The 18,213-nt window shown below is 42.7% G+C and overlaps 2 protein-coding genes across 5 annotated transcripts in view; both read right to left on the minus strand.

Annotated features, from left to right (window-relative positions):
• The window catches only part of LOC146350943 (uncharacterized), a 351,952-nt gene that overhangs the window by 246,413 nt on the left and 87,326 nt on the right, over window positions 1–18,213 (minus strand). The window lies entirely within an intron of this gene.
• LOC146350947 (scavenger receptor cysteine-rich domain-containing protein DMBT1-like) overlaps window positions 1–18,213 on the minus strand; it is a 60,534-nt gene that overhangs the window by 40,839 nt on the left and 1,482 nt on the right. For 2 of the 4 annotated variants that reach the window (XM_084845981.1, XM_084845979.1), the window contains exons 2-8: window positions 13,300–13,326; window positions 11,745–11,774; window positions 11,427–11,456; window positions 9,847–10,000; window positions 8,663–8,856; window positions 4,801–4,830; window positions 1,758–1,790 (exon numbers count right to left, since the gene is read on the minus strand). In XM_084845981.1, the coding sequence (XP_084702107.1) occupies window positions 1,758–1,790; window positions 4,801–4,830; window positions 8,663–8,856; window positions 9,847–10,000; window positions 11,427–11,456; window positions 11,745–11,774; window positions 13,300–13,326 (498 nt within the window). The remainder of the gene's footprint in view (window positions 1–1,757; window positions 1,791–4,800; window positions 4,831–8,662; window positions 8,857–9,846; window positions 10,001–11,426; window positions 11,457–11,744; window positions 11,775–13,299; window positions 13,327–18,213) is intronic. The other 2 variants (XM_084845982.1, XM_084845980.1) reach the window with 1 other exon arrangement.

Genomic DNA, 18,213 nt, shown 5'->3' on the forward strand with positions numbered 1-18,213 from the left:
AGTTGTCAACCCCGATTCACATTATGCCCACCAGGTTCCATCTCAGAAGAATAATTCTCTCCTGTGCGGGAAAGAAGGGAGGATGGCTCTCCTAAGTTGGGCCTCAATGCTCAAATTAGCATATAAGGTGGCCATTAATGACATGCACAATGCCCAGCCCTCTGCAGTTTTAACTAGGGAAGTATGGATTTTTGTAAAATCTGTTCCATCTGCATTTCATGGAGTGTCAGGTGCGTCATCTATTCATCGACAAAATCAGTTTTTCCCAATTTCCCAAATCTGTGCAAATTCACACTTGCAGAAATGCACCCCTCCCAAATGCACTCCTCCCACCCACCTCCTGTGCATTTTCTCACTTTAGCCTATGGGGGAAATGCACATTTTTGGCTGGTGATTTTTTTTATTTTACGTATTTTTCTACAACTAAATCTGTGTAAAACTCTAGAAAGTTTTTTTAAAAAATGTTCCCCAAGTCCAAGGAATCCATGCTACTCGGGAAAAGCCAGTCCACCATGGAATCCACAGGTCAGATTCATAGAAAACCACAGTCATTTGATTCTGTTGTGTCTTTCTCTGACATCCCTAGATTTAGCCCAATCATCTAGGGATGTCAGAGAATTCCGCCACAGATCTCGGTGAGGCCGAATGCCAGTGCGTTCAGCCCCCCGAAATCTATGGTGGAGCGAAGCCCCCCACCCCCCCTTCCCGCGAAAGGCGCACGAAACAGAGCACCTACCTGCTGCCGTTCACACTGCTTTGCGAATGGCAGCTGCGTCTGCGGGCGCCATTCACTTCTTCATTATAGCCGTGATAGGCTACGTAAATACTTACATAGTATTTACTATGCCATTTGCGTCCCTGCGGAGGCTGTGATAGGCTACGTAAATATTTACATAGCCTATCATGGCAAAAAAAGGGAATGCAAATGGTAGCCGCCATTTGCAGTCCTTTTTTTTGCCATGATAGGCTACGTAAATATTTACATAACCTATTACGGCAAAGGACAGGGGCGCAAATGGTGTAGTGGCCGCCATTTGCGCCCCTGTCTTTTGCCGTAATAGGTTATGTAAATATTTACATAGCCTATCACAGCAAAAAAAATAGGAACGCAAATGGCAGCCGCTGTAGCCACCGCCATTTGCGCTCGCTGTTGTTGTTGTTTTTTTGCCGAGATAGGCTACATAAATATATACATATACAGGGACGCAAATGGTGGTGGCTATGGCAGCCACCATTTGCATCCCTGTACAGGCTGTCCAGCGGCCGGATGTCCGGCTGCGGGTGGCCCCAGCCGGTGGCTCCGCGGAGTCGCTGTGGAGCGGAGCCAGACAGGGAGAATTTCGGAGGGAGGGACGGAGCGCCTCCCCCCCACCGCGAATGTCACCCTTTGAAAAGGCAAGTGACTTTCGTATATCCCTAATATCTGCCCTCCCTTAGATTTCTGAAAACAGTAGTTGTGTGTGGGGGCAGCACAAAACCTTCCCAGTAATTCGAGCAGTGTGTTGGTCCTTGCTCTCCGCAGGTTTTGTAAGTTCTTCTACTGGAAATAGTTTACAGTCTTTTAACTCAGCTGCCTGATTTCTTGAAGGCTCATTTTCAGTCAATTAAACAGTTCCTAATCTATTAATGTCATGGATTAATCGACTAAATGCTGCTACCCTTTGTCTTACCCTGATCCCTTATGAAATTGCATTGTTGCAACAGTCTTTTTAAAAACAACAACACTCTAAATAAACTTTTATTAAATGGATTGTTACCTGGTGGCACTGTTGATGTTGTAGGGAGTCCAGCTGAAAAATAAAAGACAGAGATGGAGATCCTTCAGTACTCCCCCTCCACTTTTTAATTGTTTAATCACAAGAATTGTTTGTGCTGCCAGTATTCATTAGCAGTAGCAAAAATGTACTAATCAATATTTTATGACTGTACACATAGTCAGGACCCTCAGTGTATACACAGCATACACAGTACACATATACACAGCGTCTTCCGTCAACAAACTGGGCTGTCTCCAATGGTGGCTTTTCACTCACATGTTTTGTCAATCCCTTTACACACTGCAGTCCTGCCAAGTTCCTAAAAAGCTGTTCCTTAGCATTATGGGACCCTCTGGGAAAGTCTTGGATATGGCACAAAGGGCTTTCTAGATGGGATGAGGATGGGCAAAAATCAAGGGTCTCACCTTTTGCTAATGGAAATGCTTTCTGCTAGTGCAAAGCCATTGTTGGATACAATCCACCAGGTATAAAAAACTTTAATTTTGGCTGAGCTGAAAGCAGGGGGCACTTTTGGATATACCTTTTCATAAGCTTCCTCTATTTTTCAATGGGTGATAGCAAAAGGGGGTTTACCCACTGTGTGCAGGAAGGTCTCATTCTAAACAGATGTGGCAGGAAGTCTCCAACTGTACAAATAAATCATGTGCATTTTTGAAATGTACGCATTTTTCTCCCATTGACTAAAATGTGTTTGTGTGCATTTTTCAAATGTACCCAGTTTTGGACACATTTTTGTTGTTGCTCACGTCACCTAACAAGCTCAGAAATGTACGTACTTCAGACAACAGTTTGTATTCGGAGCCACGCTTGGTTCTTGGAGATCGAAATTGCATAAATTCTGCTAAAAAATGAACCAAAACAACTTTCTCGCCCTTTCCCATCACACACGCACACGGAGGGAAACAATACAGGTCCTGCATTTCCCGCCCTAATGAAGCATAGCTATTGAGAGGGGTTATGTTCAGCAGAAGAGCAGCTCAAGGGCGAAGCTCCAAGCAGTCTTCCTCTTGGTCAAGATTGCAGCCTCCACGTTGGGGAAAAGTTTCCTGTGACATGGCTGCATGTGAAAGTTTGGTTCTCAGTTCCAGTAATATCAATTATCTTAAAAAGAAATCACAGCAGATGCTGATTTTACCTCTATTTCTAGCTAAAACATAATAATAATAATAATAATAATAATAATAATAATAATACAAATATACCGAAACCTCTATGAATAAAAAAGGACAGTGTTATTTACGGTGCAAACCTCTGTGACTGTTGCTGTAGATGGAGAACTCTGTTTTCTCCCCCCTTCCTTCCTTTTTTGTCCATTTGAGAGAGACAGGCCTCTCACCCGTCTAGCTTCCTTATGTTCTGTGGCAGGGATGGCAACACAGAGGCTTGTAGATCCAGTGGGTCCATATCTCTCTTTTCCTCTACCCTCCCAAGCCCTCTTTCCTCCCTCTCCATCCATCTTCCCAGATGGCAACAGAAACCTCAGAAGAGAAGCTGCTGCAGAGCTTTCTGTGGGGAGGGAGAGACGAACCCCAGCTCGGAATGCCCCCCTCCCCCGTAAGGCTGTAGCTCTCTACAGCTTGGGAGGAAGGAAACCCCCAGTATCCTTTGGCTCCTGAGATGCCGTCTGAGGAGACATAGGATTGCTCTCGGAGAAGATATAATATAACATATAAATCATCACATAATATAAATGTATAAAGTATAAATGGAACTTGGAGCAGCAAATTTAGAATGTCTGAGCTTTGCCAAAAAGGCTATTGTTCAAACTTGCTCATACCAGCATGATATTAAAGAGGGGCTCCGGATTTCCATGATGATGCTAAAATTTGTCTCGTGACATTGAAGACGCAATCCAATATACATTTCCCTAGCGATATTTATTGAACTCAATGAAGCTTACTTCTGAGGAGACATACATAGGATTGCACTGTAAGGAAAAAAGTAACCAATTCATCCTCCTCCAAATTAGGATCTTTCAAATATCAAAGGAGCACTGTTTTAGGATTTAAAGGAATATTATATCCAGCAATATCTTTAATTGCTTCCATATCATCTTCCCAGAATGGTTTACTTCTGTATTTGGGCAAGACCATTAAATCTGCCCCTTGTGCCTGACACCTCCAGTATTCATCCTTCTGTAGGTTATTATTGCTTTTAGGGTGGAGTAAGATACCATCTAAAGTGCATTGCTGGTAGTTTTCTTTAAGTGACCAGATATGATGCTCTGCTACATGCTGATACATCCACTTCCAATCTTTTGTGGAGAGTACCTCATTCAAGTATCTTTCTCACTTACATTCAAAATTAAGATTAGCTTTTCCCAAGTTTGAAGTGTCTGATACCACTTCTGCAATATACTCTTTGTCTTAATAGTAGTAAGTTCTCTGCATCGGTTGGTTTAGGAAAAGATCCATATTTCTGTGGAGGGGGTATGATAACATATCTTACTTTAAGATGCTGGGAAAAAGTGGATCTTTGCCCTTCCATTTTTTGCATAGTCCACACAAAAGTAAAGTTATTATGATGCCATAGATTTTTAACCTTCTCCATTTCATACATATACCATAAAGAAAAATCTCCAAAACAGCTTGATTGAGGAAATCTAACAGTTTGGGACATATGCCATAAAAAATGATATGTATAATGATAGTCCAAGACTGAATTTAGTTTCTAATTTAAATCAGGCATCTAAACACTCTTCAGTTCCATCTCCAAGAATATGGCCCATCTATCTCTTTTTTTTTAACATTGAATGCATAGCCCTTTCCAGCAAAAAGTATGGAGCCAAAGGAAGCAACTGAGAAAAAATTAAAACATATTCAGTTGAAAATACAATTGCAACAGCTAAACCCTAACAGGTACTAGAAGGATGTAACTACAATTAGAAATACAAAGACACTGAGCTCTTGACACACAGCATCCATATTGCAGGTATTGGTTTCTGGCTTCCAAATGTGCTAATTAAGGTGGAGGAACAAAAACTAGCAAGCTGTTGCAAAGAACAATATGTTTAAAAAATTACCTGTTGTTATATAAGGAAATGGTGTGGTTCCTTAAGAAAAAGAGATGTGAGTTATTTTCATTCAAAATAGTTTTATAAACTTATTTGTATTTCATCTTTTTCCTTTTAAGATATGAATTTTTAAATCTATTTGATATTCATTATGTAATATGTTCAATTTTATGCATGAAAATTCCATTTTAAAAAATGATACATCGAGTGGTGACCACATCACTGCCTCTTATCCTGTAGGATCAAATAATTCAATTAACTGTAGCATAATGAGACAGAAAACATCTCAACCAACTTTTATTTGAATTCATGTTTGTGTCTAACAAATCAACTAAGTTCATCCATGTGTTGATTTCTTAACTATTGAACTTATAGCCCATTCCATGTCAAATGTATGGAACAAAGTCTTTCAGACTTGGGCTTTTGAAAATCTTGAAGGGAAGGAAATTCCATAGTTGTTAAGCAGAATGGCTTCCCATATACTGATGTCCCTCTACTGACTTAGCAACCGCAAGAGGGGACTCCAAGTCAGTCTTAGAGATCACATCTAGAAATCTTTGAATGACGGTAACAAGATAAGTTTCAAGTAAGCGCATGGCATCCACTCCAGATGGAGCTGGGGAAAAGCACCTCTAGATAACTGGTATTCCAGGTACATCAGTTTTACTTATTCTATAAATAATAAGTGAAAAACTCATAATCCACTGTTGTGCCTCTAGATGCTATGGAATCTTGAACAACAACAACAAAAACAATAACAATGGCAGATGTTGCAAACTGATGGCATTTACTAGAGTGCCCTTATAATATTCTGTCAAAAGCATGAACGTAGCAAGGCCACATACAGTGGCCCCAGACTAATGAATGATGCATACCCTGGTTTACATAATCCCTACCAGGTTCCCTCCTAGAATCATAGAATAGTAGGGTTGGAAGGGGCCTATAAGACCATTAAGTCCAACCCCCTGCTCAATGCAGGAATCCAGATCAAAGCATCCCGGACAGATGGTTGTCCAGCCTCATCTTGAATGCCTCCAGTGTGGGAGAGCCCACCACCTCCCTAGATCATTGGTTCCATTATCATATTGCTCTAACAGTCAGGAATTTTTTCCTGATATTCAGATGGAATCTGGCTTCCTGTAACTTGAGCCCATTATTCCATGTCCTGCACTCTGGGATGATCGAGAAGAGATCCTGTCCTTCCTCTCTGTGACAACCTTTCAACTCCTTGAAGAGCACTATCATATTCTCCCCTCAGTCTTCTTTTCTCAAGGCTAAACATGCCCAATTCTTTAAGTCTTTCCTCATAGGGCTTTGTTTCCAGTCCCCTGTTCATCGTCGTTGCCTTCCTCTGTACCGTCTCCAGTTTGTCTGCAGCCTTCTTAAAGTGTGGTGCCCAGAACTGGACACAGTACTCAAGATAAGGCCTAACCAGTGCTGAGTAGAGGGTAGGGATGGCGGAGAATTCCGCCACGGATTTCAGTGAGGCCGAATGCACTGGTATTCGGCCCCCCGAAACCCGTAGCAGAATGGCCTCCCACCCCCCGCCCCTCCGCGGAATCCCCCCGGGACGAAATGTTACCTGGGGCGGATGTTCCAGCAGTGGCAGCTCCAGCGGCGGCTTCGGCGGCAGCGGCAGCAGCAGCAGCTGGTCTCTCGGCCGGCTGCTGTGGACTCAAATGGCGGCCACCACGCCATTTGCGTAGCTGCCTTTGCCGTGATAGGCTACATAAATACTTACGTAGCCTATCACGGCAAGCAAAAAAAAACGCGTACGCAAATTTGTGTTCCTTTTTTCGCTGTTTTATCCTACGTAAATATTTATGTAAGCTATTATGGCAAAAAAAAAAAAAAAAAAGGAACGCAAATGGCACCCACTACACTATTTGCGTTCTTTTTTTCACTCTAATAGCTTACATAAATATTTATGTAGGCTAAAACAGCGAAAAAAAGGGAACCCAAATGGTGTCCGCCGTAGCCGCCGCCATTTGCGTACGCGGTTGTTGTTTTTTCCGGAAGGCTGCTCAGAGGCCAGATGTCCAGCTGCGAGCGGCCCCGGCCGGCAGCTCTGCAGAATCTCCGCAGAGCGGAGCCAGCCGGATCAGGATTTCGGGGGGAGGTGCGGAGCGCCTTCTCCCCACCACGAATCACCCCGTCGAAAAGGTAAGTGACTTTCGTACATCCCTAGTCGAGGGGAACTAGTACTTCTTGGGACTTGGAAGCTATGCTTCTATTAATGCAGCCCATTTGCTGTTTTTGTAGCTGCATCACATTGTTGGTTCATATTCAGCTTGTGATCTACAACAATTCCAAGATCCTTGTCACTTGTAGTATTGTTGAGCCACGTATCCCTCATCTTGTAACTGTGCATTTGGTTTATTTTTTCTAGGTGGAGAACTTGGCATTTATCCCTATTAAATGTCATTCTGTTGTTTTCTGCCCAGAGCTCCAGCCTATCAAGATCACTTTGAATTTTGTTTCTGTCTTCCAGGTTATTAGCTATCCCACCCAACTTTGTGTCATCTGCAAATTTGATCAGCATTCCCTGCACCTCCTCCTCCAAGTCATTAATACAAATGTTGCAGAGCGCTGGGCCCAGGACTGAGCCCTGCGGTACCCCACTCGTTACCTCTCCCCAGTTTGAGAAGGTCCCATTGATAAGCACTCTTTGAGTCCGATTCTGTAGCCAACTGTGGAACCACCTGATAGTTGTTTCATCTAGCCCACTTTTAGCTAGTTTGCTCATCAGGATATCATGGGAAAAATTAATTCTCTCCTATGCTGGGAAGAATGGACAATGGCTCTCCCAGGTTGGGCCTCCATGCTCAAATTAGTATGTAAGGGGGCCATTAATGAAATGCACAAGCCCCACCCCCTAACCATCAGCAGTTTAAACTCAATCAGATCCACCCTCCCAATGCTCCCATAGATTTCTGGAAATAGCAGCTAAGGGCATCAGGCACACAATCTTCCCTGAAATTCAAGCAATATTTTGGTCTTTGCTCACCACAGCTTTTGTACATTTTTGTACGAGCAATAATTTTAAACACTTTAATTCAGCTACCTGATGCAGTGAGGGCTACTTTTTAGAGAGCAATTCTGTGGCCACTAGACAGTGTCCAGAGGGCTATAGGATTAATCAGTTCCTGGGAACCAAGGTCAGAGTCAGCACTCTGACCACAGTTGCCTGGAACTGCAGTCCCCATCTCCTCTCCCGCATCCTGGCAGGTGGCGCGGTTCTTGCTGGTCTCCGCGCTCAGAAACAGAGCACAGAGCGAGTGAATAGGGAGCATTCGGGGGGCAGGGAGGGGACTGTAGAAGACACTTACGCGGCTTCCTATATGCTGTGCAGCCTCCCCCGTCCTGCTCCAACGCCCACCGGCTACATAGCCAAGATCGGCCATCTAGCCACAAAAGCAGAGCGGGCAGAGCGTGGTGGAGAGGATTCCCCCCGTGCTCCACCCACCCTGCGTAGGGTAGCCACCTCCGACTTCAGGGGTAGTCAACACTCCTGATGGGACTGCGTCCCTAGTCAATTAAAAGATTTTAAAACTCGAAATCAACTGGATTAATCAAAAACACACTGCTATCCTTTTTTCTTAACCTGATGCCTTTTGAATTTCCTGTACTGCTGTAGTTCTTCACTCATGCTCTCTTCAAAATCAAATGGTCTAAATAATCTTCATTTAATTACCTGGTGATGGTCTACCAGTTCCAGCTGAAAAATAAAGGACTGAGAACCATTAGCTATCATTAGTTCCATTATCAAGCTTTACTTTTAATATAAAGCCATGATTCTAAGTGAAGGAAAGGTTTAACCATCAAAGGCAAACTATATTCATATATATCCTCTGTGTGTATGCATACTCACCAGTTTGCAAATCAATTGGAGAGTAGGTGGCATTAAAACCTCTACGTCCTATTATAGGGTCACTGAAAAACCACACTGTGAGGACATTTGAGGTAGAATAAAATGTTTGGGAGGAAGTAGAACAAAACCTTCCAAGTAGACGTGAGTAGAGGTATCCATCATAGATCTCAACATAATCATATGAGCATTCTGTGCTGGAATGAAAACAAGCAATCTGTGTGAACATATAACTCAACACAGAAACTCAGTCGGTTGTGTAGTTATGGCAGGGATTCTGTATGCCAACGGGCCATACAGTGTTATATGGGTTGTACACATTATATGTTTGTAGATGAAGGGAGCAATCGTATGCTTCCTGGGAAGGTGGGAGGCGGGGGGCTGGATGCTCTGGGTGTCTCCCTCCATGTGGTAAGAGGGAGGTTTCCCCAGTGCCATGGCAGAATGTTCTGCTGCTGTTGATTAGTGGGGCCAAAAATGGTCCATTCGTGGGGCAGGTCAGGAGAGGCCTGATTCAAAGCCCCCTTGCTTCGCCAACAGCCCTGCCCCCAGAAAGGCCCCCACAACCACCACCTCCCCACAACTACCACCTTAGGATTGCTCCCCCCCCCATCATTAGGGCATTTTCTTCTTCTGTTGGTGCTAAAGAGTCTTATTCAGGAAATGGCTTTTACATCTACAGACTTCATAAAATGGCTGTTGGGGCTCTACATTTTGTATATCAATCCAACTATGAACAAAGCTGGTATACTATGTGTTGACACTCTAGGAGTTTCAAGGGGTGGGAAGAGTAAAGATCTCATAGCTTTGCCCCCCCCCCCCAATTGGAACATGGGTATGCAACAATTCCTTGCACCACCACCACAAATCACCAAAAACTAGAGGTGAAGGATTAGTGTTTGGAGGGACAGAGAGGATAATTCAATATGAGGCTGTTCAATTCCCCTTGCAGGCCAAAACATCCTGCAGATATTCCACTTGTTCCACAGGCAGGCTGGCACAGGAAGATTTTGTCCCACTGATAAGTTAATTGTCGAGCTTCCCAGTTATAATAATGAACATAATGCGTGAGCTGTGTCTGCACTTGGCATGAGAAGAGTCTCCCAAATTTCCCCATCTTCTGCATTGCAATGAGCTGCACTGTTAGAGCACCATTTTCTTGGGGAGTCACCACTCCTGGTACTTACTCAATACTTTCAAATGTGATCTTTATATTTAAAGTGGTCGCTGCTATTAATGTCCATACGCAATTTGCATTGTTCGGATAATTTGCAGGATAGAAGGGACTAGTGATGAATGACTCTGATGCGCAAATGAGTTGGCCACCACAAGAAAAGTATCCTGTGAAGTCAGAGATGAAACAATCAATGCACAAAGGTACTTTATGCATACACACACCCACATGCAGACAGAAGATAATCAAACCACCCCCAATCAACCCATCGGTAGATGGCATCCTGATCTATTCAATCCACATCGCTGCTTCATGTACCCTCAGGTTCATAGACATGGCTGTGGCTGAGGGGCCAAATGCCCTGTTACCAACATTTCTGTGTATTTTCCTCTGACAAAATTCCTCTGTGGGAGGACTCAATTGGAAGAAGAAGAGGAGGCTGGTGGAAGGTCCTTAACCCTTTCCCTGCTGGACATTTTCCCACTCAAAATGGCTAGCCAACTGCTTTCCCACACGAGGAATGTGTGAGTCAGCAAATCTCATGAAAGTCCTGACTTCGCTCCCATCTGGGTGTGTTTCCTTTCAACTTCAATGTGGTGGTGTACAGAGGCTAACTGCCAAAACAGTTATCCTTGTTCCAATATTTCTGGCCCTGACTGTATATGCAGTAATACTAACAACAACAACAACAACAACTAATAACAACAACAAGAAGAACTACAACAACAATAATAATAGAAAAATACAGTAACCTCTTTCAATGAACAATTAAAGGGACACTGAGGGTGCAATCCTCTGTGATTGAGATTCTGTTAGCTCCGTTGCCTACTCCCATCCTTCCTGTATTGTCCATTTGAGAGAGACGGGCCTCTTACCCATCTACCTTCCTTAGTTCTGTGGGTAGGGAGGGCAACACAGAGGCTTGTAGTTCCATTGGATCCATATCTCTCGTTGCCCCTCCCTTCCCTGTTCCACATAATGCCCCCTTTCTTTGACACCCCATCCCACCTCTAAGCTCTCAACAGCAACCTCAGGAGAGGAGCTGCTGGGAGGGAGGGAAGAACCTCTGCTCGGAATACACACACACCACTTGAGGCTATATAGCTCTTTCTACAGCCTGGGAGATACGGCCCATCTATCTCTTTGTTAACATTGAATTTAGCCCATTCCAGCCAAAAAGTATGAAGCAAAAAGGAAGAGACTGAGAAAAAATTAAAACCTATCCAGTTGAAAATACAATTACAACAGCTAAACCCTAACAGATGTTAAAAGGATGTACCTAGATTTAGAAATGCAAAGAAATCTATCTCTTTTTTTAAACATTGAATGCATAGCCCTTTCCAGCAAAAAGTGTGGAGCCAAAGGAAGCAACTGAGAAAAAATTAAAACATATCCAGTTGAAAATACAGTTGCAACAGCTAAACCCTAACAGATACTAGAAGGATGTAACTACAATTAGAAATACAAAGACATTGAGCTCTTGACACACAGCATCCATATTGCAGGTATTGGTTTCTGGCTTCCAAATGTGCTAATTAAGTTGGAGGAACAAAAACTAGCCAGCTGTTGCAAAGAATACATTTAAAAAATTACCTGTTGTTATATAAGGAAATGGTGTGGTTCCTTAAGAAAAAGAGGAGATGTGAGCTTTTTCATTCAAAATAGTTTTATAAACTTATTTGTATTTCATCTTTTTCCTTTTAAGATATGAATTTTTAAATCTATTTGATATTCATTATATAATATGTTCAATTTTATGCATGAAAATTCCATTTTAAAAAATGATACATCAAGTGGTGACCTTTCCATATTGCAGGTATTGGTTTCTGGCTTCCAAATGTGCTAATCAGTTTGGAGGAACAACAAACTAGCAAGCTGTTCCAAAGAACAATATGTTAAAAAAAAAATTACCTTGTGTTGTAGAATGAAATGGTGTGGTTTCTTAAGAAAAAGAGGAGATATTAGTGAGTTATCTTCAATCAAAGTTCTTTTATACACTTACTTGTATTTTGTATTTTGTGGTGTTTTTTTCTTTTTAAGATACAGATTTTGGGGTCACGAAGAGTCGGACACGACTGAACAACAACAACAACTCATGATATAACATGCTGTCAGGTCATAGAAATGAATCTATCTTAACAGTAGCCTAATGAGTCAGAAATCATCACAACTAATTTCGATTGGACTTTGGTCTGTCTAACAAGTCTGCTAAGTTCATCTGTCTGCTGGGCTCATGGCAACAGTGCAGATGTGAGGGAGGACCAGAGTCTATACTGTTTTCCTGCACTCCGGCAAAAGTTTTCCTTCCTTTAACTGAGTCCCTCAATCAGTCAGGGCTGGTGTAAATGTCCAGCTAGTTTGTGGGCATATCCTGTCTCACTGATTGCCTTTCTCCCTTTCTCCCCTTCTCCAGCATTCAAGTTCTACCATCAGAGAGGGGACAGATGTGGTCATATCCACGGGGTTATGTAGTGGGGATCTGAGGTTGGTTCTCTTCCTCTGGGCTGCCCCCCCTCTCTCTCAACCCTCAAAGCAGGAGATCCAATCAATCCTGTGTCACATGGGACACCATCACACAGACTGTAGGAGTGCAGCCTTACAGTCTTTAGTAGAGAAGAACTTTTACAGAAGGTTGAAAATGTTCTGTCCTAGAAGAGTGATTCTCTTTTGTGTGGGAAGAAGGTAGAAAGGCTCTCCTAAGTTGGACCTCAGTGCTAAGGGGGCCAAATGCACAAGACCCACCCCCAACCATCAGCAGTTTTAACCCAATCAGATCCACCCTCCCATAGATTCTGAAAATAGCAGCTCACACCTTATGGAGTTGCTGTACTGCTGTAGTTGTTCATTGGGGGTTTCTTACAAAAAAATCAAGCACGCTAAATAAACTTATGTTAAATGATTATTAGCTGAAACTAGTACCTACTAGTTCCTGCTGAAAAATGAATGATAGCACACCATTAACTATCATTAGTTCATTGTTGTTGTTGTTTATTCACTCAGTCGCTTCTGACTCTTCGTGACCTCATGGACCAGTCCATGCGAGAGCTTCCTGTCGGCTGTCACCACCCCCAGCTCCCGCAAGGTTGAGTCCATCATTAGTTCTACTATGGACTAAACACTGCCACCCTTTTTCTTAAACTGATGCCTTATGAAATTGCAATGTTGCTGCAGTTGTTAACTCATGTTCCATCCTAGAAGAAGAATTCTCTCTTGTGTGGGGAAGAAGGGAGAATGGCATTTCATCAATGTCCTCCTTACATACTAATTTGAGCACTGAGGTCCAACTTAGGTAGGACAGCCATTCTCCCTTCTGCCCTCCCCCCCCCCCACACACAAATATTCTTCTAGGATGGAACATTTTCAACCTTCTGTAAAAGCTGCGGTTGTTAACTCATTCTTAACAACAACAACAACAACAACAACAACAACAACACTCTAAATAAACTTTTATTAAATGGATTGTTACCTGCTGGTGCTGCTGTAGGGAAGCCAACTGAAAAATAAAGGATAGAGATAGAGACTTAGTACTTCCCCAAATGTTTTAATGCTTTAATCACAAGAATTGTTTGTGTTGCCAGTATTCATTAACAAAAAATGTACTATTGAATATTTTCTGTGTGTACTCACAATCAGTACACCTAAGGAACATGTACATACATTCTGTGTACATTTGGTATCACTTTCACCCGTGTTGCTTAACCTCCCAAAGTTACTGTCCTGTTCCTGCCCATAGCCATTCAATGTGAAGGGACTGACATTTGCTGTTTCCCTTCACTGGCATTATCACATAGCCAAACCTGATTGGATACTTGGTGCTGTGATGACTAGGGATGTTGGAGGAATCTGTTTGGGGGGTGGCGCTCAGTGAGTTTTCACTGGCCCAGACCCCTGGACTCTGGCTTGCTCATCCGCGAGCTGGCCCAACTCATCTGTCAAGCTGGTGCACAACAAGTTGGGCTAGCTCACATTTTTTTGGCTTTTTAAAATTTGCACAAATCGTGATTTACACAAAATTGCAGCCATAAATATTTGCAGAAGTCATAATTTGTTCAAAAATGTAGCCATCAATAGGGCAATTTGTGCAAAATTATGGGCATGAATGGTCTAATTAGACCAACATTACCCTCAATTTTGCTCAAATTACACTATTTACGGTCGCCATTTTTCACAAATCATGATTTCCACAAATATTTACAGCTGTGATTTTGCACAAATCAAAACCTCTGCAAATAATAAAAAAGCCAATAAAGTTCCTGAATTTGGGGAGATGATTCAGCGGTGCCACAGGGATCCGGTCGGCCCCAAAAGGGCCAGATTTCCCTGCAACCGACAACCCGAGTGATGACATCATGTTCACTACATGATCCCTGATTGCCTGGGATCTAAATTTTAGTACCTCACCTCTACCTTCCCTTCTTGATTTATGCTCCTTTTTCTGACATATCTAAGGCCTTGTTTGGACATGGCTATCCCAATTCAGATTGCAGCAAGGGCTCACATGATGGAAATTTCTTCCATTCAAAAATATCCTATACATAGAAAACTAGCAGGTCAGAGAGAAGACTAGACTAGGATTCCTTTTCCTCGATATCTAGTTTTCTATGTGGAAGGAATTCTTTTGTATGGAGGAACAATGACTCATATGAGACCCCCAGCTGTACTCTGAAGCACTACAGCTTTTTCCGAAGTTATTCTTGAGGGTTTAAGTAACTGTCCAATAAGCAAGGAATTAAATATCTTGAGTAGACCTTCCTACAACTCAGATATTTGTTTGTTTCTTCTATAATCTTTTAGTTCTATCTGGGTTGAGCTAAGGGCTTAACTACACACATGTGACACCTCCTAGAAGGCGATCATCATGGAACCAGTCCATGAAAAGCTTCCAATGCACATCAGGATTATGGTTCAACCTGAATTCAGACACCCGCAACTTCTCCATTTTGAACTGGCACATGATCTGATGTTTCACATGACCCAGTTCCACATGGTTCTTTTAATATTGTGACTGAAAGAAGAATTAGGAAGACCATGGGAGAAAATGTTGGTGCTGTGCTACCCTAATATAGTTCAAATTACTGCTATGGTAAGTTTTGAAGGATATTTATTTCAAATATACAAAGTATACAGATACTTCAAGAAAAGTGATGGATCCTGTTAATAACCTAACTGGTCCCTTTTAAACTATCAACAACTTGATCTGGCCATTCAGAGAGAACACTCATGGAGGGAGCAATCCTAATAGCAACCCATTCAATCAGAGTTCATTCCACTTCAGGGAGGTTTTTCAGATTAAAAAAGTTGGAATCAAGGCAAATAATTGAACAATTCACACAATGTCTTCCACCTGGAAAAGTCCACTGAAATAATAAATTCCTCCTGAGTTTAACACAGAAGAAGAATGTATCCAGACAAGCCTTTTATCGTGCCAGCACCCTCCCTCATTCATGAAACTTTATGAGGGGTCTAGATGATGACATCTTCCATTTGTAACCTTCCTGCTTTTTCCCACTACTTCTAACTTTTTTCTTACCACAGAAAATCCATTAAGGAAGGAAAGATGGAATGGCTGCATGACATCTTTTGTTTGGTAATGCTAGGAGCCCTCCGGCAGGAAGCACCCAAATTCATGACTGTTTCATATATTCAGGTTATTAGGGATAAATCCAATTACCATGTGTAGGTTTGCTCTTAGAGAAGCCTTTATAGAGGGGTTTAAAGACTGATATAAAGAAAGATTCAAAGCAGAAAAGGCAATTCAGAATAAGCAATGAGGAACTGTACGTTATATGTCTGTAACTGTGCACTAAGAGAGGCATCTATTGCTGTGTCTACCAATCCATTGCCACCATTGACATATTTTCCACCAATAACCCATACCCACAAATATACTGGAATAACTTGGTTCTTCCTATATCGCCCAAGAATATTGTCAGTTACCATAACACATCATCTTGTGAAATCTCTTCATTTGGAAAACAACCCTGTGATGATGGAATACTTCCAATCCTCACTGGAAAGGCAACAAGGTATATAATTTTACTTATCATGATAACCAAGTTCTAAGGCTCTTACATTAAGTCAGCCAAGCCAAAACAAAGTAGAGAAAATGCTGTCTTCTATCCTAGTGTAACTAATCCACTTCTGTTCTGTTTTATCCTATGAGATGCAAATGTTACATTCCTATAGACATTTCTTTAGGCAGCACCTTTCTTTCTCTTCACTTTCCTAGCTCTTTTCCTATCTCTAGCTGACTTCCAACTGATTCTGCTGGGACCAACTGCCAAGTTGGTTCCAGAATCCCAATCAGATCTCTTTTCATCTATAAAATGAATCATTTCCACACCAGACCAAAAGCCATCCAACCTACAGGAGTTCTAGATAATAGGAATACCGTATTTTAAATCCTTTCTTTTTCTCCTAGCTGAACCCTATCCAATCTGTGTTTCATAGAATCATAGAATAGAATCATAGAATAGTAGGGTTGGAAGGGGCCTGTAAGACCATAGAGTCCAACGGCCTGCTCAATGCAGGAATCTAAGACAAAGCATCCCTGATAGATGGCTGTCCAGCTTCATCTTGAATCCCTCCAGCATGGGAAAGCCCACTACCTCCCCAGGTAATTGGTTCCATTGTCGTATTGCTCTAACAGTCAGGAAGTTTTTCCTGATCTGGCTTCCTGTAACTTGCGCCCATTATTCCATGTTCTGCACTCTGGGATGATCACAAAGAAATCCTAGACTTTCTCTCTGTGACAACCTTTCAAGTACTTGAAGAGCACTATCATATCTCCCCTCAGTCTTCTCTTCTCAAGGCTAAACATGCCCAGTTCTTTCAGTCTCTCCTCATTGGGCTTTGTTTCCAGTCCCCTGATCATCCTTGTTGCCCTCCTCTGAGCCCTCTCCAGCTTGTCTGAATCCTTCTTAAAGTGTGGTGCCCAGAACTGGACACAGTACTCCAGATGAGGCCTAACCAGTGCTGACTAGAGGGGAACTAGTACTTCACGGGATTTGGAAGCTATACTTCTATTAATGCAGCCCAAAAGAGCATTTGCCTTTTTTGCAGCCACATTGCATTGTTGGCTCATATTCAGCTTGTGATCTACAACAATTCCAAGATCCTTCTCGCTTGTAGTATTGTTGAGCCAAGTTATTGCCCGTCCTGTAACTGTGCACTTGCTTTCTTTTTCCTAGGTGCAGAACTTGGCATTTATCCCTATTAAATGTCATTCTATTGTTTTCTGTCCAGTGCTCCACTCTATCAAGGTCACTTTGAATTTTGTTTCTGTCTTCCAAGGTATTAGCTATCCTGCCCAACTTTGTGTTACCTGCAAATTTCACAAGCATTCCCTTCACCTCCTAATCCAAGTCATTAATAAAAATGTTGCAAGGCACTGGGCTGAGGACTGACTCGTTACCTCTCCCCAATTTGAGAAGATCCCATTGATAAGCACTCTTTGAGTCCGATTCTGTGGCCAACTGTGGATCCACCTGATAGTTTCATCTAGCCCACTTTGAGCTAGTTTGCTCATCAGGATATCATGGGGCACTTTGTTGAAAGCTTTGCTGAAGTCGAGGTATATGATGTCTACAGCATTCCCACAGTCCACAAGGGAGGTGACCTGATCCAAAAATGAGATCAGATTAGTCTGGCAGGATTTGTTCTTGACAAATCCATGTTGGCTTCAAGTAATCACGGCATTGTTTTCAGAGTCCCCCTAAGGTGGAAGTGTGTGTTACAAGAAAAGAAATTGAAAACAAAATTTGTTAGGGACCTCCCCCTTGACCTCCCCTGCTGAACTCCTGTTTTCTCTCCCTGTTTGCTTGCTCTGATCGCTTGCTCTCTGAGAGCTTGCTTGTTTGTATAGCCCCTAGACCAGCTGGAGCAGCTTCCTCTGCTCTGATCAGCTAGGAGGCGGGAAACAGACTGAAACTCCCCACCCACGCAGCTGCTGGAGTACTCAGGCCACACCCCCTCAATTCAATTGGAGCTCTCAGGAGCACATGGTGAGCACACAGCGATTCAGGATGGAAAGGACAGTCTCCTGGGCTTACTCCAGCCCACTCACCACTTTGCCTTTGTCTTCTCTTCCACTTTAACTCCTATTCCTTTCTCCTAGATATTTCCCTGTACCGCAATAATCAGCATATAACATCTAAGACATTCTACCCACTTCTTCCTCATCTATTGGTATTCATTTGTCACAACAAAAGACAACTTGCTCCCCCATGGAGTTCCAGACATGTTCCAGACCTTCTGAACCCACCACCATCATCTGGGGTGGGGTGGGATGGAGTAACAGGGGGGTGGGAGGCATTTGGAGCAGAGAAGCAGCAGTCATGGAAATGGTCAAGCACTCCCTTTCCCACACTGCTTCGCCAAG

This window comes from Heloderma suspectum, chromosome 3, assembly GCF_057233095.1.
Source record: "Heloderma suspectum isolate Gila_16-S chromosome 3, 16-S_ref, whole genome shotgun sequence".
Classification (NCBI taxonomy): Eukaryota; Metazoa; Chordata; class Lepidosauria; order Squamata; family Helodermatidae; genus Heloderma; species Heloderma suspectum.